Below are 26,397 nucleotides of genomic sequence, written 5' to 3' on the forward strand. Positions count from 1 at the left end.
ATTTCTTCCTCCAATGATACAGATACTCCAAAAGTATGTTTAAATACACTCATCAGTGCAACTATCAAAGGGTAAGTGTGTATTATAGAAACGAGCCCCCAGATTAAGTATATATATTGTGAAATGTATGTGAATGTGCATGACTTGAACCAATGAACTGTGGCCTGAAATGATGTCACAGAATGTGCAGCATTAAGTGGAAGGTTAAACCTACTTGCATCTCGGTTCATTAAACGTGGTTAAAGTGCAAATTCCCTCATTCTGACAGTAGTAATCACAAGGGTTCACTTTCTGGTCACAGCGCTGACTTTTAAACCCCACAGAGCATCTGCAGAATTTCAGTAAAATAGACCTATATAAATATTCTGCCTTTTGCTGAACAGGTTTTAAACGCATTATATATAATGATGGCAAGACACGCACACATACACAGGCACACACCCACAGACAACAAAATTAATACTGTTTTTTCATGAGGGTCCAATCTGACTATACTGAAAAGTCTGCTCATCAGCGTTGATCAAGCAATTTTAAAACAATGGGCCTCTGAACTGATGGGCTCAGGAATCTAACATTCTTAATGAAGTATTATTGTCAAATGCACTATACATTTGTATTGATTGATCCAGATTGCAATGGCCTTAAAAATCTTCATGACCATTTTTGGAAGCATTGTTAACACTGTTGACATATGCTGCAGCATTTACATATTTAAATCCATACACAAATTAAGGCATGAAACTTTTATTTTCCTTGAGATGCTATGGTGTTCCACAGGAATTTGAAAAAGAATAAGGCAGTTTTATAAGGAAAAAGAAAGCAAAAATCACAAGCTTCCAAAATAGCCATTCTAGGTGTTTAAGTAAATGAATCGCCAGACTTAGTCATATTTCAGCCTTACATATTATAGCTGTGATAGTCTCCTTTTGCCGAGATTTATGAGTCTCTCTCATCCTCAACTAAAGACATTTAAGGAGATACAAATAACGGGTAAAAAGGACTGGATCACAATAATAATGACAAAGAGACATAGGCACTTAAGCATTTTCAGCTAAATAAGGACTACCATGCCGAACTGCATTCCACTGTCTCTAACCCCAAAGCTGCAAGTATCTATTGACAACTTCTTTTCAACAGTACAGCAACTAGTTTTGCCCCTTTGCCCGTTGAGAAGTGCTTCAGCTCTCACAGGGAGGAACAGTTGGTCTGTCTCTTACACTGGTCAGACTACAAAATCTAGGCATTTCTCTGTGCAACTTCCTTGAGAGTCTGAATGCAACAGGCACTCTCTTTTCAGAACACCTACCTCATACACATCAACAAAATGAAGGGATGGCTGTATCTGTATTTACAAAGTTGTAACGCCGGATCCCTCTGGACAACAACTTACTTATGTCACCCTGGAAATGAGACACCTGAGTCCAATTCTCTCTTCCACCACCTCATATGTTCCTGGAGGATGCTCTGACTTCCAGGTTGTTCTGAGAAGTGGAAGACTATTCCACAATGAAGCTTTTCAGCAGTGCAGAAAAGATCGCATTGTTTATTAGGCAAAAGTAAAAAAACAAGGACTATGACTAGGTAGCTCAGTGTAACTGAGAGCAGGAAAGAAATTCATTTCTTGCTACAGTGACTACTTCTGTATTTTGTATTTAGCAGCTGAAAAAGAAGATACACCATAGCTCTCAAGAAAGGACTAGAATATAGGCTTTTCTACCTCTTAAGACAGTACTTCACCATCTAGACTACAGAACCACATTTCCTTTGGTATTTGATGTCTGGGCTTAAGAAAAGCATCCTGAATTATTCTCTCAACCATAGTGCAGGAGGGAGGGAGCAATCTCACCACAGAACAGCCAAGCTACTGTGGGCAGCGTGAAGGTTAGGGCAGAAACAAGAGATACTTGAGCGTATCCTCAGACCCATAAAGGAAATAAACATTGACATTATTCTTCCTGGTCTCTAGCCATCAGGAGGAATGTATCATCCCCACCTCTGACCAGCTTTATAGGAGAAAAGACTTAATCCACCTTGGAGAAGCAGCGCAGGCAACCATTCTATACCTCTGGATTCCATTCCAGAACAAATGCCTAAACAGGCTTTAGATCTGGCCTGAAATTATTGGAAGTCTCAAAAGATATATCTTTGTATCTATATGCATTCACAATATATACCTCAGTTATATCTTTCAATACACATACTGCAAAAGGTAGAGAAAGTATCGGGTTACAGAAATAGCTAGAAAAAGTACCGTAAGTTACGACTGCAACCACCACATTATACATCCTAGAAAGATCAAAAATACAGACACATGCATAATAATTTTATTATTTGTTGGCACACAGACATTTTAAGTATCTACACAATGCAGGATACTCACAGACAGACAGGTATATTTGTCTCTGGGTCCAGTTGACATGTACCACCATTGTAGCAGTAGCCATCACATAACTGACACGTAGAGGCAATCTTCCCATTAGTGCAACTATCATGGTTAAAAAAAATATAATAGCAATCAGTATTTTATTAGATCTGGTGAATTCCCTTACAATTATGTATCTATCAAAATACTGATTTTATGATATGTATAAGATCTACTGATTGCAAGAATTCTAGGTTTCCAGTTTGAAAAGCTAGCACAGGCAGTGAGCTTATTATACAAAATATTTTTAATTTTTCCTTTTATGAAAACAAACTATTATTATACAAAATAATAACTCAGCAATATAGCAGCACATCTTACTACATATGCTTTCATGAGTATACAATATGTCTCTACCACTGTCAGATACTGCAGAATGAACAAATCTCAACAGTGTGGCAAAACTCAAATGTTAACTTTATTAAATATTCCAGTTTTTCCAAGTGAAGATCCATTTTGTCTCCTACTACATTATGCTTCCCCCAGTGAGGAGTGCTCCAGTTGCTGGTTTAAAAACCAGGAGCCAGTGGGTTTTGCATGGGCAGGAGCCATGCAAAGGAATGGTTCTGATGTGACCGGTTCAGGGGCTAGCCACTGTGTAAGAGATTTACAGGATAATGCAATATAATCGCTATTAAATATATGTTTTTGAATACAAACACCCCCCCTACACACACTTACTTGCATACTATGTCATTACTGTCCTTGTTTATTATGCAGTGTCCCCCATGACATCTGATACACTTGTCCACTTCACATTTTGGACCTTCAAATCGTACCGGACACACACATTCTACACTTCCATCATCAGAAATAGTACACGATTCAGAATTCACACAATAATGGTGGCAAACATCTGCAAGCAACATGAAAGCTAATTACTAAAAGACATTAATGAGTATCATAGAAAAAAATAATACCTTACTTTTCTGTTTTAAAAGGTACTATAATAAAAACAAAACAATAAATGAAGCTGGTGGCCCACTGGCAACTACAGGAATCAAGAATACCCCATAAACAGATACATAATATATTAACGATGTAGTCTTGAGAAGTGAAATAGAAGGATAAACTCATAAGAGATTTTTTTTTTTCCTTCTAGATGTCTAAGCATTTATGGCATCATCCCACATAATATAAAGTCTACTGCTGAGAAAAGCAGAGCAATGTTAATGTTTTTAATGGGACATTGGCTGAATAAAAATCTTCTGATACATTCACATTACCATTAACAGCATTATACTAAACTGAAATGGAAACAGTATTTTGAAATAATTAAGTTTTATTTTCATTTATCCACATATTAAAATTTCATGAAGTTCTAATAATAATATATAAAGACATAATCCATAAGTTCTACAAAAAACTACATACATGCTTATCTTTATAGACTGTGCAAGACCCCATTATCTTATTTAACTGCTTAAATGCCAGCAGGACTGACATTTCAAGTAGTGAATTTTTTAACTCTTTAGAAGCACCAGTAACTGTCTTATTTTTTTCGTATCCCTTAAAAAAACCCAAGTTGCCTAACTGAAGAAGCTTTCAGAGCTACAAAATACTAGTATCTTAACATTTCGGTTCATTTTTATTTATGTGGTAGTGACAACTTTTTTTTTTTTTTTTTTTAAAAGTCATCCTTTAAGCTCCTTAATGGGGCCAAATCATTCAAAGTCTCTATTTCTCTCTGTTTCTCATACTTTCTCCAGTTCTGCGTAGTCAACACGTGTTGAGCTTTTGGAGGCATTCCTGACGGACAGATGAAGTAATTGATATATATCAATTCTGAACTATGCATCTGTATTAGCTTAGAGGTAACCTGGTCCATATTAATAAAATATTAGCTTTCTGACAAAACTAAAAAATTCAAGTCCTTTGAAGCTCAGGATATGGTTAAGGGTGAGTCAGTAGGAGCTAAAAGTAGGGCATTACCAAGCTGTTCACTAGAGGATGAAACCTTGGCCAAATGGCAACCTCAGCCTTGAGTCTGGAAGTGTAAACTCTCAAGCTGCTGTTTGACTGGGGGCATGTTGCAAGCAGCAGACTGGAGACTACTAAACCTGATATATTTTACTGAGTGTATTCGAGATGGATGATTTGTGAGGGTATTTCATGAAGTGGGAAACACGTTTTGCCTGTGCTTCTCTGTGCTCGGTTTTCTCGCCTCTCAGAGCAGTGTGTACCGACTGCCATGCTGTTGGTACTCACCGTGCTGGATGAGTTCTGCTAAAGGACAAAGCATGGCTGTTGGAGGAGTTATTTCTGTTTGGTTATTCACTGCATGTCTCCACCTATCTATGCAGGCTGTAGACTCATCTGCTTATGGAATCACTACTGAGCAACCAGAGAGGCTTAAAAGACACTAAATGAAGCAATTCATTGTTTGGTGTTCCCCAGTTCAAGGTACAGACTGGTAATTTGCAGCAGGGGGGCTGTTTTTTGAACAAAAACTACCGTAGTTTGAAAGCAAATGTTGAGAGACGTTTTATGAAAAAAGCATCGCAAGGGGGAAATGTTTCCATGTACATTAGGGCAACGCCCCCCCCCCCCCCCGGCAAAAACCTAGGAATAGGAAGTTCATACCCTAAAAGAATTATTGGTTTTTAGTATTGATTGTACTCATAAACACATCTAATATTCTGCTGTATCTAAAATGCATATCTTACATTTGGACTGAAATGACACAAAAATAATTCTTCCCCCCCTAAAGAAAGGAATTTCAGTTTCAGGGAAAGTAACAGCTTGTGAGATCACTATATCCACTTTGAATGATTGTAACTGTGTGAAAACGTTTTCTATTTTTTAGGTTGTTTGGGCCTTAAATGATACAAGAAATGAACTTTAACTAGTCTGTATGTCTTATTTCAGGAATTTAAAATAGGGAGTTATATTCAAATACATCAAATTCATGTGTATATAATAACATGCACAATGTTAGTAGAATTCTATGTAAATTCATTCACTAAATTTATTTCAGCAGTGCCAGTGCCTTGACACGGAGCACACATTTTGGTTATTAGCCCTTATGTGAACTAATCACAGGAGAAACTCTGCATTGGGTAATTGGAGACGATAAGTATGATGAAAATAAGGTCTTTGCAATCTGGCAATACTGCAAGTAAATGTCTTCTCCCTGCCATAAAAAAACACTAATAATAATTTCAGCTTGGAAGCATGAGTAAAATACCTATGCACATTCATGTATCATCCTTTGCATATGAACTAGTTTCAATCACATCACAGAAAGACTGAAAAAGATATCTTAGAGGCAACCAATCTTTGCAATAATGCTGTATTAATATATTCCAACACGCATACAAAGTGAATGTGATTAATAAAGCAAAAAATCATACATATGTGTGAATAAAGCAAAAAATCATAGATGTGAATTTATACACACATTATTAACTGTAAACATGTAGAATTTCATAGAACTGCTATTGGCCACAAAAAAAAATACTCTGCAAGATTGTAAGACTCTTTTTTTCCTAAAAGTATTAAGGTTTAAATACACAAAAAGCTTAATTTTATTTTGTACTTTATAATGTGCTCGAGTCTCTGTATCGTGGCATTTTTCCAAAGTGTCAGCAGACAATCCAAATCTGATAATAAGCACTGTTTAAAAAGTACCCCTAAATTTACATTTAAATTAATTCTTTATTAAAAAAATATATAAATATATATTTGCAGAAGCATTCAACTAGAAACAATTTGTTTGGTTTTGGGTAAGCCTCAAGTAAATATTTTTTCTTAATCTGTGTGTCTGTCTGTGCATGATTTATGTACTATACTGTTTTCAAATACCCAATTGTGTTTGCAGATAGTTATTTGTGGATCCATGCAGTTTGTTTAATACCAAGTGGGAGAGAATCACAATTACTGCTGGTTTTCCATTCAAAGGTTTCAATTTATTTCATAGTCTCCCAACTGGAAATACATTCAGTTTACTTCAGTACAAATCCTATTTAAGATACACACTAACCCTTTCCTTGTTTGACAGACCTTCCACTAAAACTAAATACTTTTTGTATCTTGTAAATAATTCTAAATCAGACCTTTATAACAGCTAATTTCCGTTCCATTTTGTTTAAATCTAGCCTTCTTCAGCAAATTCACTGAATTATGTACAAAAGAGATGATGCCTTTCACATTTAATGTTCTATTCTATAACAAGCTCTATGACAGTCCTTTATTAGAGTGTTACAGTCAAAGCGAAGCAGGAGTAGAAGAAAGGAGATTAAAAAAAAAATTATTGTGATCTCAGAATAATATTCAGTTTTAGGTTAGGGTTGCTAGCGAGTCATCATGTTGAAGAGACATGAGGAAGACAAACTGTAATTTTGAAATGAGCGACCAAAAGAAGAAATTCAAGATTATGTTCAAATGTCTTGAGCTATTGAAAATAGATAATGGTGATCCATGCTAAGAGAAAGCCTGGAGAGGAAAGAAAGATAAATGGAGTAAGAACAGAAGGCCCGTTGGTTGATAATCTTCTTTCCCCCCTCCTCTGAAAAAGAAGTAAAAAAAAATAGAGAAAGTTCTAAGAAGTGAGAAGAGCCTTTCTAAAGGCATGGAAACCTTTGGAAAACAGTATTTCAGTGAGAAGAGACTGATGGGTTGGTGGAATGAAAAACTAGGGAGAACTTCAGATGCAGAGGGTAGAATCTAAGTCCTGAGAATTAAATAAGAGTAATACTTAGAAATCCTGATTTTTAATACCAGGAGGGGGCAGAAACCATACTGAAGCTGATCTTAAGACTGAGCAAGATGAAGGAATATAGAGGCATGAAACTCAAACCAGTTGTCAATGTCCTGCTTACTGGGGCTAGAAATCAAAACGAAAGGTAAGGTAGCAGTTTGAGACACGTGTTGGTCTGCAAAGTTAAGGGATGCCAGAGAAATTCTTTAACCAACTACATCAATTCACTGTGTTTAGGTACTCCACCAGCATAAGATAACAAATACGAGTAAGTTGGAGTAGAAAATTTTAACACAATTATCTCATTTCTACTGACAAATTCAGCTGTCTTGTACAGCTCCATTGTACGTATTCATTCATGAAAATAATAAATAAATAATTCCTAAAAAAGCGCTTTCTTCACCCACACATGTAGATGGATATTGCAGAAATATGTTCAAAGATTGCTTGAATACATCAGATTACATTCCCTTAGCAGTATGAATAATTTTGGAGCCAAGTTTACCAACGCATGCCGTAAAAAAATCACTCAACTCATGTTAAACTTCCATTTTGCAGAACTTCTATTATAAATCTGGATTTAATAGTTCATGGAGATTACTTACAATACTGACATCTGTCTCCTGTATACTCAGGCAAGCAGTTGCAAAAGGGTTGATTCCCAGCAGTAACACTACAGGTTCCTCCGTTTTGGCAGAAACGATCACAGACGGTCTGATTGCAGTTTGGTCCTGTAAAACCCAGTGCACAGTTGCAGGTAGGCCTCCCTATGCAAAACAAAGAAAACTATTTTACGATAAAAATAAATAAACATTAAAACAATAATCGGCACTTTAAAGATAGATAAGTTTATCATAACAGTATCAAGTTTTAATGTACGAGCCCATCTACATTTCCCTAGACACTAATAAAACATGCCTTTGCAAACATTGCTTGAATTCAGAACTTTTGAAGAATGAAGTTAGCACTGTAAGATATGGACACCTCTAAAACTGCATCTATGGTCACTGACTCTTTATTTGGGAATTATTTTAAAAGATGGTCTTAAGTAGGAATTTAAGATATGACTAAGCTCTTCAAATCATCCTGCCAGGCTGGGTTCCTCCAGTTGCAGAGGATAAATGTTTGTATAATCAACATTGACACCGCTTCAGAATGCACTCCATTATTCTCAAATCTACAAACCTTTATATATAATCACATGAATATACAAATATTTACTAATGCGCTAACAGCCAACTTTACATAACAGTTTTTAATAAAACACAAATACCTGTGCCTGTTTTGTTAGCCTACCCCTCTCATATAATAAATACTGTAACATAAAAATTGCTGTCTTGCATCAGACCAAAGATGCCTGTAACATCAATATTCAATGTCTGAAAAGCAGTGAAGACCTAGGGGTGAACATTCGCACAAAATGAACTCCTAGTCTATAGCTTCTTTTTAAAGGGTTTTAAAATAGTGTTTAAAACCTGATGCGTCTTCCCCCTATGATTCTTCCCTATTGTAATTTTCCCATTTTATTTTCCTTATCTAAATCTCACGTCTAAAGGATTAATAGCTTTGTTACAGTTCCACTGTTTTAATAAACTCTTCCATTTTTTCCTGACTTTTTTTCTTAAGGCTTATCTTCTTTAAAACAAACTTCTAGATCCCATAAATGTTTTTCCATCTCCTGACTTTGCTTTTATATCTCCTTTGTAATCTTCTTTTCAAGTAAATGACCTAATGTGTCCAACTAACCATCTCCCTTCTCACTTCCTAATAATCTGTTCAACATTCTTGTTTATCTCTTACAAAACATTATTTTTCCTCCACCCTCCTTCCCTTTGCTTTCCTTCAGCCTTTAGGGATTTCTTAGACTTAGGGAAAACAGACCAAGTTTAACACTTTTCTTCTTCTTGGCTTCCTGGTAAACAGATGAAGATTAATCGGGACCTGTGGACAATTCTGAAATAAAGGGGCAGACAGGATGGTCTTCATTTGAATTGTAAGGAACCCAACCTGGTGGCAAGTACAATCAAGAGCTTAACTGGGTCACTGCAGAGTAAGGGACAGCTGACAAGCAAGGACTCATCCCTTTGAGTAAAGTCACAGATATACTGTATCTCCACCGTGCATAGGCTAGCAACAGTCAAATAGTAAACAGGTATCAGGCAGAACAAAAGGCAATGCTTCATAAGGAGACTACAGAAAACCAAAACAGTAACACACGTGCTTTACGTAAATGGTATAAGTCTAAGAATTAAGATGGAGAACCAAAATGTCTAGTCTTGAATGGGAACATCAATATCATTGGCTATAGCAAATTTGGAAAAGGCAGGCAACTAATGGGCTGCTGTAAAACTAATACACATTTCTTTGATATGTAGTCTTTGCCAGTGACAATATAGGGCTACATGTTAAGAAGTGTTAAAGTCAGTCAGATTAGCAAGGTAACTACATAATGTACTGTACGTATGATGCAGAAGCCTTTTGGACTGGAATTACAGGCATAAACAGGAAAAATAGCCTATCAGATTTTATTATTGACAGCCAAATCAAGATAATGATATGACTGCAGAATCCTAAAAAGATCAGAGAAAGTCAGGGAATATGTTAATGAGAGACTCCAGTTATCCCTGTACTTACATCTGAAAAACTTCACACCACGCCACAAGACAGGAATGAACTTCTTACATATCAACATTCCTACTTCATGGAGGGGTGGGTAAATGAGTACACAAGAGAAGCTGTGCTTGACTTGGGCCTGACTTGGTTTAAAATGTACAGAAGAGCCAAAATCCTAAGTAGTCAACTGAAATAACATTTAAGTGTTTCTCTCCCATACTAATTCCCTCTCATCTTCATACTGATCTACCAGGAAATCCTTACCGCTGCCTGATTTACTGATGCATTATGACCAGGTCCCTTCCTTGCTGTCTTTTGACTCATTCATTGTTTCCTCATTTTAATACGATGTCTGGTGTAGGTATCCACGACTACTTTCTTATTTGCCTCCTGATGTCTTTTACCACAGCTGCATCTAAAACCCTGAAATGTGCAACCCTTCTCACCTTTTTTTTTGTTTCTTGTCTATTTAGTTGGCTGTCTCATTAAAGAAATGTAGATTAAACTAAATATTCCATAAACCCCACAATTCTAATTTTCTTTTGGTCTGCCTTTGTTTTAATACTATGCAGTCATTTAATGTCATATTTGCTGGAGACTTTTTCAATGCAAGTGAAGCACCCTCAATTTTTCTACTCTCTCTGATTCATGCAGAATGATTTATTTATTCTTTTTCCTTCACTTCTTATTCTTCTTGCATGAAACCCTTCACGTAATTCTTTTCTATATTTTCTATTTTAAGCTATGCTAATTTAAAGTGTTTTGCAAATCATCATAAAGGCCATGAGATCAGTTAGTCTCTTCCTCTAATGAGTACAGCAGGAACAAAACCATTGACTTAAAAATAGCTCCAACTAGTTTAATATGCATCAGCCTGGTTATTCATATCTGTCCCCTGTGATCTAAACATTAAATCAAAGATGTAGAACTCAGATGTTAGCACAGACTCTTTTTGTTTTTCCCCATGTAGACACTTGTATTTAAATTTCTGCCCCCAAGCCAGGGGGTTTCACATAATCCTTCATCTGAATCCATGTTTCAATAAAAAAGATAAAATAAAATAGTGATAGAACATAGATCTAGAGGTCTGAAATCAGTTTTTATTATTAATACTCCTCTATTTTTTAAAATGATGGGGCAATGATATTTTTCTAGTTTGTAGAAAAGATTATTCTATTCTTTGCTAATGTAGGCTTATAAATATGCCAAACAGCTGACAGTTTTATGAAAATTTAATACAGTATAGCCTAAACCCCATTTTTGTCACTCAATTTAACATGACTTTTAGTAATGTTAATAGTTCATTGCCTATTTATACACAGACTGTTGGCATCTAAAAGAATACTAATAATGACATTTTAATCTGCCTTATTCTCATAAATTATTTCTGATACAAAATGGTTCCAAGCAGAGTTTAAGAAAACTGCAATATTAAACAATGATGAACAATGCCATAAGGTTTTGTATCATAGAATCAGAATATAGATTTATGTTTGCAAAGAAAACAGTCATGATAACCGAGATGTCGCATACCCTAACTAACAACCATTGCATGGTAACCTCACGCACAGAGAACTTCAGCGTTTACACTGGTCCTGAAGTTTCAGGATTAGAGCTGTACAGACAAAAGTAAAATTGCCTCTTAATTCCTGACCTTTACCACAACAGAAATGTTCACAACACATTACAGTATAGAAAAATATTAATAAGGAAAGTGGTTCATGGAATGCTAAACTGCTTCAAATTCAGCTAACCCTCTTTTGGTGTATTGTATGCAAAAATGAGCAAAAATCATTTTCTGAAGGAAAACAAAAAAGTTTCCATTTTGAGCTCTTCCTTCTTCAGTGCAATCCTCAACTGGACTTACTGTATGAGAAGACTGTCTTGTTTTCCTCTGCTTATTACAGATTAGCATCCTAGCTCTCACCTATCCTCTTCTTTAGTCTCTTCCCTAACATAATAATCCCAAGAAAAAATTCCTGTTTCGACTACCTATGTTGAAAAACATTGTTTGTTGAAGTGTCAGGGAGGACGAAGTGGCAGCACATTCTCAGCATCTCATGTGTAAATGTTCCAATTTCGAAACCACAGTAATAATATCCAGAGAGCAAGAAGCATACTTTTTTTTGTTCAGGATTTCTCCACTCTCAGTGATTTACAATGAATGTGCACACACTTTGCTATTTGCTATCTTTAAGCCAATTCCTGGATACATGGAGTTGCTCGCTATATGTATATGCAAGTGGAAACATAATGCATGTAGTCCCTATATTGATGAGAGTAGTTTGTATCTAAAATAAATCTAAATAACAATTCTAAAGAAATGAATTGCAGAGAATACATTAAAGGGTGCCTGGTAAGACATATCAAATAAGTAACAAAAATAATACTGAAAATTCTCTGGGGAAATGATGTACTTGAAAGTCACTATTCTCTGAAGATTCTTTATGTAGCCTCTCTCTTAAAAAAATAAGAATAATACTTTACAGAATTTTAAAATCTTAATTCTAGAACCGACAGAACTTGAAACAAACTTATAAAATTCTCACTTTTTTTTTCAAATGTTTGGCACAGAATTTAGTAAATTTAAGGGGAATACTTTATGGTGACCCCAGGACATATTAAGTTATTTTGGGGAGTAGGACATGAATAAAATATGTGAAGTTTTTGGCATGAAGATGAAATGCAGTTTCCCCCCTTCTTACAAAGAACAATCATCCATAAGAAAATGATAGGGAACAAAATCCTACAATGTTCAATTAGGTTTTGATGACAGACACTGTAGTTACTCCTAGTTTGCCAATTTCATTTGCTATATAATAGCAAATAACTTTTCAAATAATCTTCAAAAATAGCTAATAAATATTGTAGTCCACTGTCTCTGTAATATCTAGGTGATTTCTTTTGGGAACCTACTCATACATCTTAAACTCCTATTTACATTTATTTTGTAATGAACAGAACTCTAAGGAGATCAACTTTGATTCATGCTATTGCCTAAGCAACAGAGAAATATTATGTATTTTGTATGACCACATAAGATATTTTGCAATTTAAAAAAAAAAATAGGGAAATAGCACTATTTTTGTAAGCTTTCTGAAAGTTTCGAAAAATGAGATCATCTAGACAAATGTCTGCAACAAGACATAGATTATTTATTTCGTCTAGTCAATGGCAAATTCACTACCAGCAATGTGGGTTTTTAAGTTGTTATGTGGGAATATGCACATTTAATTTGCACATTTCACTTGCTGTCACTATGGAGGAAAACAATGTGCCGCTACTCCAGCCTACTGTAAGTAATATGTTTTCTGAAGTAGTTATCAGTAGTCCGTGGGAATCACGATAATTCATTTCTGTGTGGCTGATGAACCATAATTAGCTTTACTGAACCAATAGTAGTGGAGAGAAGCTGTATTATGGTACATAATGAGTAGGTGAGCTAATTGGGATCAATCCCAACAGATATACATTCTCTCCATGTTGTGAAAGAAAGGGAGAAAAGAACAATCTCTACATATATTAGACTAGTCTCAAAGGCTGCTCTTACCGAGGCTGGTTGTGGTGGTTCTGTCGGGACCCGTAGATCAGCTGTGCCCCAGATCAGACAGCCTGGACATCTAGCTAAATAGCACCCCTCGTCCCTTCCCACAGTCCCTGGCCCGGTGACAAGATGATGCAGCATCCCCCTTTGAGACTACTGGGACAAACATGTCATCAGTAAAGTAAACAGGTTCCTCACTGATGGTGTTTTCAGTATGCACCATCGTGTCCCCAAATCAACTTGTTTTGCTTATAAAATAGAATATAAAATAATATCTACTTTATATATAATTATTGTTCGGAGAATATTTCATCATTTTTCATTTAGCGGAAAGACATAATGATTTTTTGCTCATTTTAATACAAACATCACAATTCCATGTGGTTAGACATACCCTTGGTACTGTATGTATAGTACAAATATGTATTTATCTGATTTTGTGAACTAGTTAGATCTAGTTAATGTGTTCAAGACATTTAGTAATTTATTGCTCCAACATTTTTACTTTAAACTTTAGGGGAAAGGAAGTGCATTTTTATGGTAACATTTAATTTTTTTCCCAATTCCCATTAATTTGGCTTACTGGAAAGTGTTCATTATTATACCCAAACTTTTAATTACACGTCTCAGATGTGTACTTTTAATTAACTGATGTCATTTTCTTTGTTCAATTATTGTAGTTCAATACAACTGTCATAAACTTATAAATTTTAATTAAAGCTGCCCCAATCTCTAGCTATATAATGTTCACATAGGAATTTGCCAAAAGGCTTAGCAGTAAGTAAACCAACAGTGAATAATCCTTGAATTGCCAGTGGGATTTGTTTAACAAATTAACATTTGTGTGCAGATAATGAGGTTCTACAACTTAACACATCCAGCAAAGATTTAGCACAATCATGTTTTAAAAAATGAGTAATACTCTGCAATTTACTTAATTAGTTATCACATTACTATTATATATTAGGTAGTGAAAGAGAATAGGATTTACACATTCACTAGAACACACACATTCACTAGAAGAGTATTTGATATGCTGTGTTATTTTATTTATATCAGAATATGATGAAAGGTTTTTTTTCAGGATCTCTCTTCCTCGGTTTTTGGGCCAGAAGCCAACAACAGTAAGGAAATTCCCTGACTCCTAGGGAAGCCTCCCAGCAGCAGGGACCCTGCAGAAGCTCATTTCCACGTGAAGCTAAATGTACTGGCACTCCCTAAGTTTTCCAAAGGGCATGCATGTAGAGTGACACTCAGAGTGACTGCAGCAAAGATGTTTGAGTTGGATAATATACAAGAGTTGATAAGGGCAATCAGAGCTCCTATGAAAGACAGAGTCAAGCAAGCCGAAATTATCACAGTTCATTTATATTTTGCGGATAGGATTTGGATTAGCACTCGCACACATATGGCTTCTGCAACTTCCAGAGGAAAAAGCTTCATCGTTTTGAACAAAAATAAATTTAAAAAACCACAGAAAATTGGGAAAATATGTGCAACTTGGTTGCATCAAGTAAGCAGGACAGTTTGAGGAGCCAACTGTGTAACGGATCAAAAGCATAACTGCTGCTTTTTGAGGAACTGGTTGTGAGCATTGTAGTACAGGAGGTAGTATGCACAGATAGCAATAGCACAGTAGATCAAATTAAAATGATATTGAGCTGACTTTAAAGTTTTATACTTTTATACTTTCCGGAAATATGAGGGAATTCTCTAACCAAAAAAAGAAAAAAAAGTGTGCAACGTACCTATTGCTAGTGGACAGGTCAACCTGGTAGGATGTAATATTATAAATCTAGACACAACATAATGCTTAAGTTCTACAACCATTAGGGAAAAACTGAGCAATTCCTGGTAATAAAGAACCTTTTTATTCCTACATGTAGCAACATGCAAGAATAAAGTACCATACACACTAATAACTCTCACATGAACCTGACAAAGCAGATCAACTCTGCCCTGAAGGCTGAGACGACAAGAAGGAAGTGAGTGAACGTTGCTCTGGTCTGAATTTCACATCCCCGGTCCAAACTGGGAATGGTGTGTGCAGCCCCTGCAGCTAAATGTGCACTCACTGAATGCAAGGACTGAATGACATGCTTTGCACAGTGGTACATTTGACTGGAAAGAGGACACAGTTGTTGCAAAAACACTGGGGGAATTAAGCTTCGTTGACATAATTACAGTTTTCACTGCTTTTGGGGCGTCCAGTTTAGCTTCCCTCTGTAAGATACATAATGGCCTTAGTATATCATGGATTAGATTAAACTAGGATAAGGGGACATCTCACTGACATGCTAGTTTGTTTCAGTAACAGGATTTATGGCCTGATATAGATAAGAAATACAGTCTGATACAGAATAGAGATTTCTTCTTAATAGAATATTTACAGGGTCCAGGGGCTAGGCGTGCAAGGAAGATGAGATGTGGATCAATTTGAAAATCTCATCTGGAATGCTGGATAGAGTCACTTTGATTTAGAAAGGTATACAGTCTTTTTTCAACATCTCCAGCACATCAAAGTTATGGCACGGCCTTCAAGGCATGGCTACCCTCATGAATTGGAAATGGCAGATGGGAAATCTGGTTAACTTGAAATGTGATTATTAAAAACTTGGTTACACTGGGAAAGTAGACACAGCACAGCAGAAGAATATTCCTATTAGCAGGTATGCCCAGTAAGAGTTATCAGAAGCAGCTCTGCAGTGGTCTTGGCTCATAAAGGCTTGGCACACTCTGGCTGTGTGTGGTACAATAAACTTTAGTTGCAGTTAAAGGTTCGCGTTCCCAAAAATCAGGCAATCGCACAATGAAATGTGGACTGCAGTGACATCCATGCTGGCTCTCCTGATGCATTTTTGGTGCAGGCACATTATCCTGTTTGAGACGAAGCAGAAATAAGGCTCATGCCTGCTTCTCCCGGCCCCCTGTAGCAGCTGGGCCATGATTAACAATTTAATGGAAGTATATTGTAGAATCTGCTCATATCTCTCCTTTACTCACTGGTGACAAAACCTACTACGCTAATTATTTCAGCAAGGCTGAGAGATTTCAGAGGCTGGATTTAGCAGGAAAATAAAAAATAAAAATATCCAGGCAATAGCATGGCTGTGTACACACAGCAAGTGTTAGCTGCCTGGTAAAGAAAAAACGAGCTGCTGGAGGCGAGTGAGCCCTATGGCTACTGCCAAAAGAAAAGGATTAAATAAAACCCTGGGGTCTCTGCAGGATTCAGAACCGAGCTGAGTTCTAGGAGCCAAGTTATTAATTTTATGAAGCCTTTTAACCCCACAAAAGAATCAATTAAATGTCAGACATGTAAAGATATGGGAGTAAACATTCTCTCTTCAGATGACAATGAAGTTCTGCACGTCATTTAAATCACCCGTGACTTACTTTCATTCACTTGCATGTCCTCGCTAAGCATGTATCGATCTCACTACATTGATAAAAACCTCCGCTTATCATTTTTTGTCAGTAGTTCCATCAGCTGTTAGAAGCAGTTTCAAGTATATTTAATCAACTTCAAGTACAAGTAATTCTCATTTTCTAATATTTAGTCATTATTAGTGATGTTAACTATGAATAACATTATTAACCCTCGAATACTCAGAACTGAAATATCCTGTTTGGCATACAACAGATTACTAGATTTGCATTCACTTGGATTTTTGCCACCACATCTCAGTAAATAAGAAGTGGCCCCAAAGGAGCCAGCAAGTGAAGCTAAATTACTAAACTATATAACTTAAAGTAAGGAGTGTTGAAGAAAACATTAAGATCTAAGCCCCCTCTGTCACAGAGACTAAGATACATAATTCTGCATTACAGGGAGCTCTCTTTGTGCTAAACAGTCACAAACTCCACTTCTAGAAGTCAGGTGCCTGTACTTTTCTTTCAGAGGTCAGGGTCTTGGTCCCTTCATGACATAGGAGAAAATGATTCACACCATCTTCAGCAGCTGATAGGCTTCTGAAGAGACTTGACAGCAAACTCTTCTCCAGCTGTTCCACTTTGAATCAAATATTTAAATATTCCTTGGAGCAGAAAATAGAGTTCAACTTCTTTCTCACAGAATTACTAAATTTTAGAGTACTTCTTATCACACTTTCCCTCTCTAGCCCAAACACTAATTCAATTATATAAGCTGCAACAGCTTGCATGTTAGGGACAAAGATCAACTGTCAAATACCCACTTTTTGACAGTTAGAATAATCTCCCTAAAGAGGAGAGATGTAATTTCAAATTCCTTCAGGAAAACAAAGGATCTGAGTTCTGATCAACCAAATCTTCCTGAGAATTAGATGAGTAAAATGCCTATTTTGTGAATTCCAGGAAGACAAAGGTAAGAGATTGAGGCCACACAACTCTGTAATTTAGGGAAATATCTCTACGTATGCACGTAAAAATTTAGAGGAAGAATTGAGATAATAAGAGAGCAAGATGTGTGGGCTTGTTCCAGATGTAGTTTGACTGGACCTTATGCTTTACAATTCCATTTCTACACCTCAACATCATGAATACTTACTTATATGCTCCCTTTTCTGAGACGCAGCTTCATTCTGCTAAAACACCGAGACACGTGAATGAAAAGCACTATCGATTTTAAAGTACATGTATGGTATATACTGCTATTTTGCACATCGTTTAAATACAGACAAAGCAAATAAGTTACAAAGGGAAAAAAAATATCACAAACAAGGAACAAATTCAAACATCTGAATTAAGGTCGGTATAATAGTAAGATACAGCTGCTCAGAAATATTTACCAAGGAGCGAGGCTCCACAGGTTCCTCCATTCTGGCAGTAATTGTAGCAATGGTTAGTTTCACACCTTTCACCAGAGTAACTTGGCCAGCAGTGACATCGGGGATCCCCCTTCTCGTTTATAATGCACTTTCCTCCATTTTCACAGGTTAATTTACAGGTATCATCTGCAGCAAGAGCACACACACAGAGTCGTTTTCAACAATCCCATTTCATGTAACCGGCAAACCAGAACCTTGCATCTTAAATAGAGCTACAGATCTCCATCAATGGGGGAAAAACCAGTCTCACTTTTCAAAATGGAGAAAGTAAACTAGCAGTTCTGTTTCCACAGTGCTAGAAAAAGATATACACTTAGGAGACCCTAAGCACTGGAAAGGCTGTCAAGGGCTGCAGAGTCAGCAGGGGATGCTCTAGCCTGTACAGCAGGGCTGGGAGCTCGCACTTCATCCAAATGATGCCACAGGAAAGGTGACCTCCTTAGGATGTAAGTTAGTTGTGAACGTATGAATTCTTGTTTGAAACTATCATTCCGACTTAGTTTAAGAAATGAAAAAAATGAATGTTGGTTTCACCTGGGGGATTCTCAGGAAACTTCTCAGTCCTTTTCTGGTGACCTCAGCCTTTCCCTATTTGATTTTTTGGATCTCTCTTCCACTTTCTCTATTAACTAACACTCTTCTTAACTAAACCCTATCCAAAATATTTGAAAGGAAATTATTCAGCCTTTAAATCCCTCCCCCCAAATTGATATTTGCATACTAACTTGTTGCTCCTAAACCATACTTTCCGATTTATTATTTTTCTCTTCTGCTCAAGTCTGTAAAATCACTGAGAAGAGATACTGCCAGCTGCTCTGCATTCAGTGAGTGCTTACAGCAGTAGTGCTACCGTCTTAGCAGTGAGGTACGAGGTGACACAAATTCCGATTAGGCCAGATTCAATCTTTCTATAAAGCTGTTTTGCAATTAGAGTTGTGCCTGTCCTGGAAACACTTTGAAAAATAAATCTCTATTCATTTCAGTGAACAAGATACAAAATCATTCAATGACACCAACAAGAAATTAATTATAGACTAGCACGCATACAATGCTCAAACATCCAAGTAACTGTAATCCTAAAGAAATAGACAAGCACCTTTCCAGCCCAAAACATGCTTTCAGCAATAAGACCTTTCATTTCCCACATAGCAAAACAAATCCTGTGAAGCCAGACTGCTTCCTAACTAATCCAGCACTTCAGCCTACATGGCTTGTAACAAGAGGGACACCACAAACACTGAGAGCTCTTCAGTAATATATCCACCAGCTGCAGATATTCTTCCGAACTAATCTGTTTTAGTTAAATGACTAATGAAAAAGAGTCAAGGTTCCCATTTGTCCCACACTTGTTGAGGTCTAACATTGACTGACACAGGCATACCAACTCCTTTTTTTGATGTTTAAAGAAACACACTGCGTTCTAAGTGTAGAATTTAGGAATGTCGGCTATCCTCTAGCTAAATAGTTCTCTCCAGCATGGACTCTGCAGAGTCCAGCAATATAACTGTGCTTATGCAGCAGCCTTTTATTTGGATGCACCCAAGTCTCTCTTTCCTGCCTGTGTATGTCCCTCCTCGGCAATGTCTGGCTGCCTCCCTTCACGGCCAGTGCCAAGATGGTGCAGACATGTCACCTAGGATCAAACCTATTTAAACAAAACTTCTGGGAACTCATCATCTTTCAGGCAATTGCATCTCTCTCACATGAAGCTGAAACTAGACAACAAATCGAAAAGTTATGGTGGGGTCTGACTGGCACATCATTATTTCAGGTGTATTACAATAAAAATATGAAATACCGTATGCGCTTAATTTTTTGGTATCCACCCTGGATATGTACATCTGCTGTAACAAAGCTACTTTGTATTTGGGAGTTTGAGGATGCCTCAGTGTTTTATTTATTTAGGTGGTTCATTAAATCCTTTGATGTTCCATGAACCATTCTTCAGTTACTCATTATAGAAGTTGTTTAAATGGATAATGTAGCATATCTTATTGGAGAGAAGGTCTATTTTTGTTTTGCTTATCTTATCTGTTTTACTTATCATTAGTCATGAGTTTATAGAGCAGAACTTGGTAAAAATGGAATAAATAACAATGAAGTACAGACAAGTGCTCATTTTTATGAACCTTTCTGATAGCATATTATCATGTTATAGTTCTCTTGTAGAGCAATTCCGCAGAATTAAGATATAAAATTTGGGGAAAAAAAAGGGAGGGGGGAAGAAATTAAGACATATTATGAATTCAAGACAAAAATAGAGTATCAAAAGGCATATTTAGAACTATAAAACATGAACTACAAACTTGAAAGTTACCCTAACCACACCAAGAAATACATGCCTTCATTTTTTCAGGAATATATACTGAGCCCCAAATCACCCACAGTAAAGATTTTCTAATCCAAATGGCTTTCAAAGATTGGGACACTCATATCTTATACTTTTAAAAAGCAATATATGTTATAACTTTATGCAATGGTCAACTGAGAAGGTTCCTGAAAAAACATAAAAGTTTGTAGGATTTTGTATCATCACAGGATTATTAATATTCGCTACTGATTTTGTTCTCTATAAAACATTTTAAATGAAAGAGTTTCAACACAAATCTAATGAAAGAGAGAAAAGTTACTACAACAATTTTGGACTTTAAATAAGCTAAGAAATAGGACTGAAAGATGTAATGGATAAGCCAGTTTTGAAATATGATGTTAGACTTCAACAATATAGGGGGTTTTAATGCTGCTGCTTTGTAGTCTGAAGGTAAATACAAGAATCAAATTACTCTTGCTGATTCACATCAACTGAGTACAAAAGGGGGTCAGATGCCTTTGTGTGGGAGACAGGAGCAGAACAGTCCCATAGGAGAAGACAACAAGAAAAAGAATACAGGAAAGAAACACAGAATTATTATAAAAAGCTGAATACTCTTAATTTGAATTACTGAATAAAGACCTCTGAAAGAAGAGCTGGGAACAGCTCTAGTAAGTACCCACTATTTGAACAAAGTTTAAAAAAAAAAAAAAAATCAGAAAAGTTTCTATCTAGAGTCAATTCAGTACTGCTCTGAGCTTGCTGGAACTCAGACTCAAAGACCTCTCAGCTGCTCTTTTCACTTCTGAAATGACAGAAGTAAATCATTTCACTTGTTATCCAACTCCCAGTCTAGCTGCTGGATCTCTCTAACATGGAAGAAAGGAAAGGGTTACAGGTCATGTAATTTTATATGTCCTCTCCTAGGCTGGTTATTTAGTCTGCTAGCTGCCTTGATCTGCCTATTTCAATCTTAATATATCTTTAATAAAGAATCAAATAATTTTGATTTGCAGTTTTTCTTATGTTTTTCTTCCTGATATGACTGTTTGACACAAACATTAATGGACTTAAGGCTTATTTGCTTCACCTTTGACTCTTTCCTTTAACTGAAAGGAAAATCTTACAGAGAAGAAACACTGATAAAGCAGAAAAACGAAGCTTTGTGAACTCTACTGGTATTTTTTCCTTCACTCGTTCAATTTTATGATATTCCATCCCTCTCCCCCAGTCACACACACATCTTTTATTGGCATTTCTATAACAACCCTTTCTTACTTTAGAAAAACGTATCTTACTTTTTGTTATATTTTCCCCTTTGAAACATCCACTGATTTCTGGACTAGGCAGTTAAATGGAGAGATGACGTTATAGAGGTTCATGAACTACATTCTTTGGGATAGGAACAGTTTCCCTCCCCACAGTGGAAAATACTTGTCTCATGGGCAGAAAGGTATTTGTTCTTGCCTATCCTTCAGACAAGGGTGTAGCTCATCCTTCACTGAACTGAATTCCTATATTAAAGACAGAGTGCAGAGTTCTGATGTTATGGTAAGGTTGTATAAATCCTCCTGTCCCTCCAGATGAGGTTCTTACTATCTGCCAGTTGTCCATATGCTGAAATTTATCAGAACAAGTTGTAATCCCCAGATTTTGTCTGAATGCTGTAAGACAGATCCTCCTCTTTGTTTTCCCCTCACGTTTTTTTCCTTTTAAAGATCTGTTTGCTTTACAATTTTAAATGGAAGAGAAGAGCTAAGAAAAGGATGCACAGTGAGAAAAAACTAACCGACATCTGCTGTAACGTAACCCATTTTCTTCCGTTCTGGGAAATACCAGTCCCAACGGTAACCTTTTTGTAAATACAGAAGATACTGCTGTAAACAAAAGATTTTCTTCAAACCAGAAGCAGATTTCTGCATGACCCTGGTTCTATTTGATATCTAAAAAGACTGAAAGCACAACAAAACCCAAGACAACAGCATGCATTGAACTGCCATAGCTTTTGCTAGTACAGCTCCCTGAGGCAGACTTTGTGGGTGAAGAAGAAGATACGCAGGGATTAACCTCTACATGCCCAGCCAAAGCACTTGGTCTGCCTGCAATGTACGTGTGCAGTGGGCAAGTCCCCACAGAAATATGCTGAAGGAAACACCATGATGAATTAAATGTTTCATCTCTGTTCAGAAGCAATGTCAGATCTGAGTCTTTGTAATTTTTCTCAGGCTTTTCATCCAGCCAAGAGAGCACAAATATTGCCTTCTTAAAATGAAAGTGATAAACGTGCAGCTCCAGAATACGGAACCCTTGGAAGTGTTCATTACTCTTGCTCATTCACCTGTGGTACACACTGTCTTCCTCCAGTGCGAGTCTCTCTATTTTCATCCTCTTGGTATGTTCTTAGCTTCCTTGTGCTACAGACAATTAGATACAATAAACGTAATGGATGCAAATCCAGCGGTCTCTTTTAGGAAAATGAAGTGGTAGTCTACCCACTGGAAAACTAAAGGGTAGCTTCTAAACCAAAAAAGTCTGGCCTGCTATAGTCAATAAATAAACCACAAAAGAACTGTGCTCTATCAATCATTGTCATCTGGGGAAAAATGAGATGGAAACTTATCTAAGAACACACATGAACTTGCTTCCGTTTTGTTATTAAACGATTCTGAATGATACAACACACATGTTGTAATAACTCTGGGTTGAAAAAGCCAAATCAAACCCAAAAGCTGTTTCTCATCAGTTGTGTGAGATGCTGGTGAAACAGCTGTCTGAAGCAATCTGGATTCAGTCTTACAGAAAGCCACTGAGGATTCAGTATTTAGAATTCCTCATGCAGGATTTCTGAATAAAAATCAACTCAATGGATCAAGCCAGTAGTAATATTATGCAGAATTTCAAGACTTAGCTCAATTTTCTTTTGTGAAACCCCTCCCGCCAACAATGCACTGAACAAGAATCGGAGTTAGATTTGGGGATATAGTCACAAGAAACAGACCAAGACTGAGATTACCTCCCAGTCACCAGCTGTAAGGTAGACAGACTAACAAATTGTACAAAGTGTGCAAGGCGTCTTTACAATAGTCATGCCAAAAACTACCAAAATGAAGAAGGGCATGATAACGTTGAAAATAATCATTATTTGTTGGAAGGCATTTTTCACAAGGATAGAGACATACGCATTGTCAAAACAGACTCTTCAAACACAGACTCTCCTGGGGGAACTATTCAAGATGGATGGGAACTGGAGATGGCTGTCCCATTTCAACTCTGTCAAGTCATGGAAATCTACTATTAGCTTCCTTACTACATTTTAAAAGACCCAAAACACTTAAAGACAGTAAAAAGTATTATGAATGTTCAATATACGACTGTTTACTATTGTAACTTGAATTATATATTATTCAAAAAGTACAGTTTAGTCACACTAGTTCTTGATATTCACAATTATTACTAATGTACGAAACTAAGAGACTTCTTACATGACTTGAAAAAGCTAATGTACAAGTACAAAACAATCAGTACAATTCAATTCTATTGCTACATGAATGATGTCCACTAAGAGACTTAAAAAGTTGAGTTTTCAGATCTGTAAATTAGTGGTATTTTTGAACACATAAAATATAATGTACGTAAATCATTGTAACCTATCTTCTATACAGCTATTGCATTGTGATCAAACCAGTAACAAAACCAAATGAATACATCAGTTAAAAAGTGTTTCACAGATACTCATGTCTCAAATTAAAATCTTCTGGATTTCATTCTTTTAGGGACAAACCAGAAGACGACCAAATATATTTCAACTGACTTCGAATCAGGATTTTATTGCCGACAAACAAAAAAATATGACCACAGAACTTCCCTTTGGATTAATGTCAGGTCACTCTTCTACAATATACAGGTTTTGACAGCCACGTAAGGCAGGAATTGCTGTTTTGGGTTACTGACATCCATAACTGCGCCAAAAATGCTCTGAGACAATGAAGACAATGTAATGCTAGATTTGAACAAGCTGAATGTATGTGGTTTGGAATATTTCATATACATTTTCTGGCTCTTCATCAGAAAAGGAAACAAAGACTACGGCTCCTATTTTTTTTTTTTTATTCCATACTGTATAACTTCTTAAAGGAAAAGAATCTGGTTTAGAACTTGACTTGTCTTTTGTTTGCAGGCTATTAGCAACCTATTAAGGGCAAGTGTGTTGTCAGCCAGCCATTAAATATAAACCTATATTAATTCAAGATGCTGATCTTGAGGTCAACTCTGATCTTTCCAGGAATCTCTGCTGGTCCTTGGAAGCCTAAGTGGAGTGTCAGCATGAGACAAACATTTAACATCCACTTCATACTTTTTTTAAAAAGTCAAAATAGCGCAAAAACATACACTTGTTAGTGTGCTATGATACTGAGGTTTGTTTCAATTCGTAATTTATAATCTGTGAGGCTATAAAACCCGCAATCTACTATTACAAAAATAACATAGAAGAAAAAATTTACAAACAAGCCTATGCTAGACAGTACTTGAAATATAATTGTAATCAGAAAACTAAGAAACACTTATTCAGCAATCCTTCAAAAAGGCGTAACAGATATTGCAGTTGTGGGAAGGTACTGAAAATTATCAATATATTAAAAATGCTTCTCTAGGCATTCTCTGTCTATCCATAAACATTTACAACCAGCAGTGAAATAATTTAAAAGCCTCTTCCAATCTTTCTCTAATAAAAACATACCTTCCTGAAAACTCTACCATGGCATAATCCTTTGCCCCACTAGTAAAACCATAGCATTACTGAAATTATGGGTTCAAATTACTACCAATCACCAGTGAAAAACAATATTATTTTATTTGTCCTTTCTTCAACACCTAAGTAGTAACTATGGGTAATTCGAAATAATTTTTAGGTGGTATTGCATCAGCAGAAAATCTTGACAAGTATCCATCCCAGATGAACGAAGAGTTGACACTTGGAGGAGCAGGGAGGGTGGATGCTCTCTGAAGACAAAGGCTGTTTAGAGTGATTGGTCTCAAGAGTTAGAAACCTTGTACAGTACACTAATGGTTTGTATTACATCTATTTCGGTGACATCACTTCTCCCCTAACAGTGGAAACTGTTGTAAAACAGCTGTAAGCTACTTTATAGTTGTATAACTGTTATATAAATACACATTCATAGGTATTCAGGCAAGGGTGTACGGTAATAAAGCTCTCATTTACTGTATTTTTGCTAGAGCATGGTGTAGTACATACAAAAGTTGGTACTGTAAATGCATTGCGTACAATGTACTCCTACATAAGCAAAAAACATGAAGGGGTTTGTTATCTAGGACAAGTTTTCTAATATTGTTTCACTCTCTAAATTATTCTTAAATTTCTTGATACAGAAAGAGAAATGCTGCTAGACAGGATAGCTTTATTAATACCACATCATAAACCACTAAAACACAGTTGTGTTAATTCAATATTTAAAGACTAGGCAGTACAAATAAGTGAGATTTTCTCCACAGAATGATGACATTTCAGGTAAATTAATTTAATTGCTAAATTGAGCATTTTAAGTACTGAGGATCTCACCAAAATATGTATCACTTACGCTTCTGAGCCTGGAATTAAACATTAGAAAAACATCCTAATATATTCTGACTTCTCATACCCATAAGAAATCCTATTCTATGATTTTTAGAACCTTTTAAAATTCAAGCTGGCTAAGAATTCATTCCAGCAGTCTGACCACCTTAGGTTTGGCCTCAGTTAGAGTGGGAATAGTTTGAGAGTACTTAATAATCTTTTTCTATGGAAAAGATGACTTTTTTTCCCCTGAAATATAGCAAGAACTTAGTAGCTCTTTTACCATGAAGTCTGTTTTCCTGTGTCTTGATATTAGTCATCACAGATGTTACTGAAAGACATAATTTTAGATAAAAATATTCCAGTTGCTTTTTTCTTTTTTGCCTGTTACTTTGAAGTCATTATTATTTGCTATGTTGCTCTTA

At 36.3% G+C, this 26,397-nt stretch overlaps 1 protein-coding gene across 5 annotated transcripts in view; it reads right to left on the reverse strand.

Annotated features, from left to right (window-relative positions):
• The window catches only part of LRP1B (LDL receptor related protein 1B), a 761,175-nt gene that overhangs the window by 22,074 nt on the left and 712,704 nt on the right, over positions 1–26,397 (reverse strand). For 4 of the 5 annotated variants that reach the window (XM_052792801.1, XM_052792800.1, XM_052792798.1 and 1 more), the window contains 4 exons: positions 18,048–18,212; positions 7,727–7,888; positions 3,104–3,278; positions 2,381–2,485 (listed from right to left, as the gene is read on the reverse strand). In XM_052792801.1, the coding sequence (XP_052648761.1) occupies positions 2,381–2,485; positions 3,104–3,278; positions 7,727–7,888; positions 18,048–18,212 (607 nt within the window). Of the gene's footprint in view, positions 1–214; positions 329–2,380; positions 2,486–3,103; positions 3,279–7,726; positions 7,889–18,047; positions 18,213–26,397 lie in introns of all 5 variants that reach the window. The other variant, XM_052792802.1, reaches the window with a different exon arrangement.

The sequence above is a fragment of the Harpia harpyja genome, chromosome 7 (assembly GCF_026419915.1).
Source record: "Harpia harpyja isolate bHarHar1 chromosome 7, bHarHar1 primary haplotype, whole genome shotgun sequence".
Taxonomy (NCBI): domain Eukaryota; kingdom Metazoa; phylum Chordata; class Aves; order Accipitriformes; family Accipitridae; genus Harpia; species Harpia harpyja.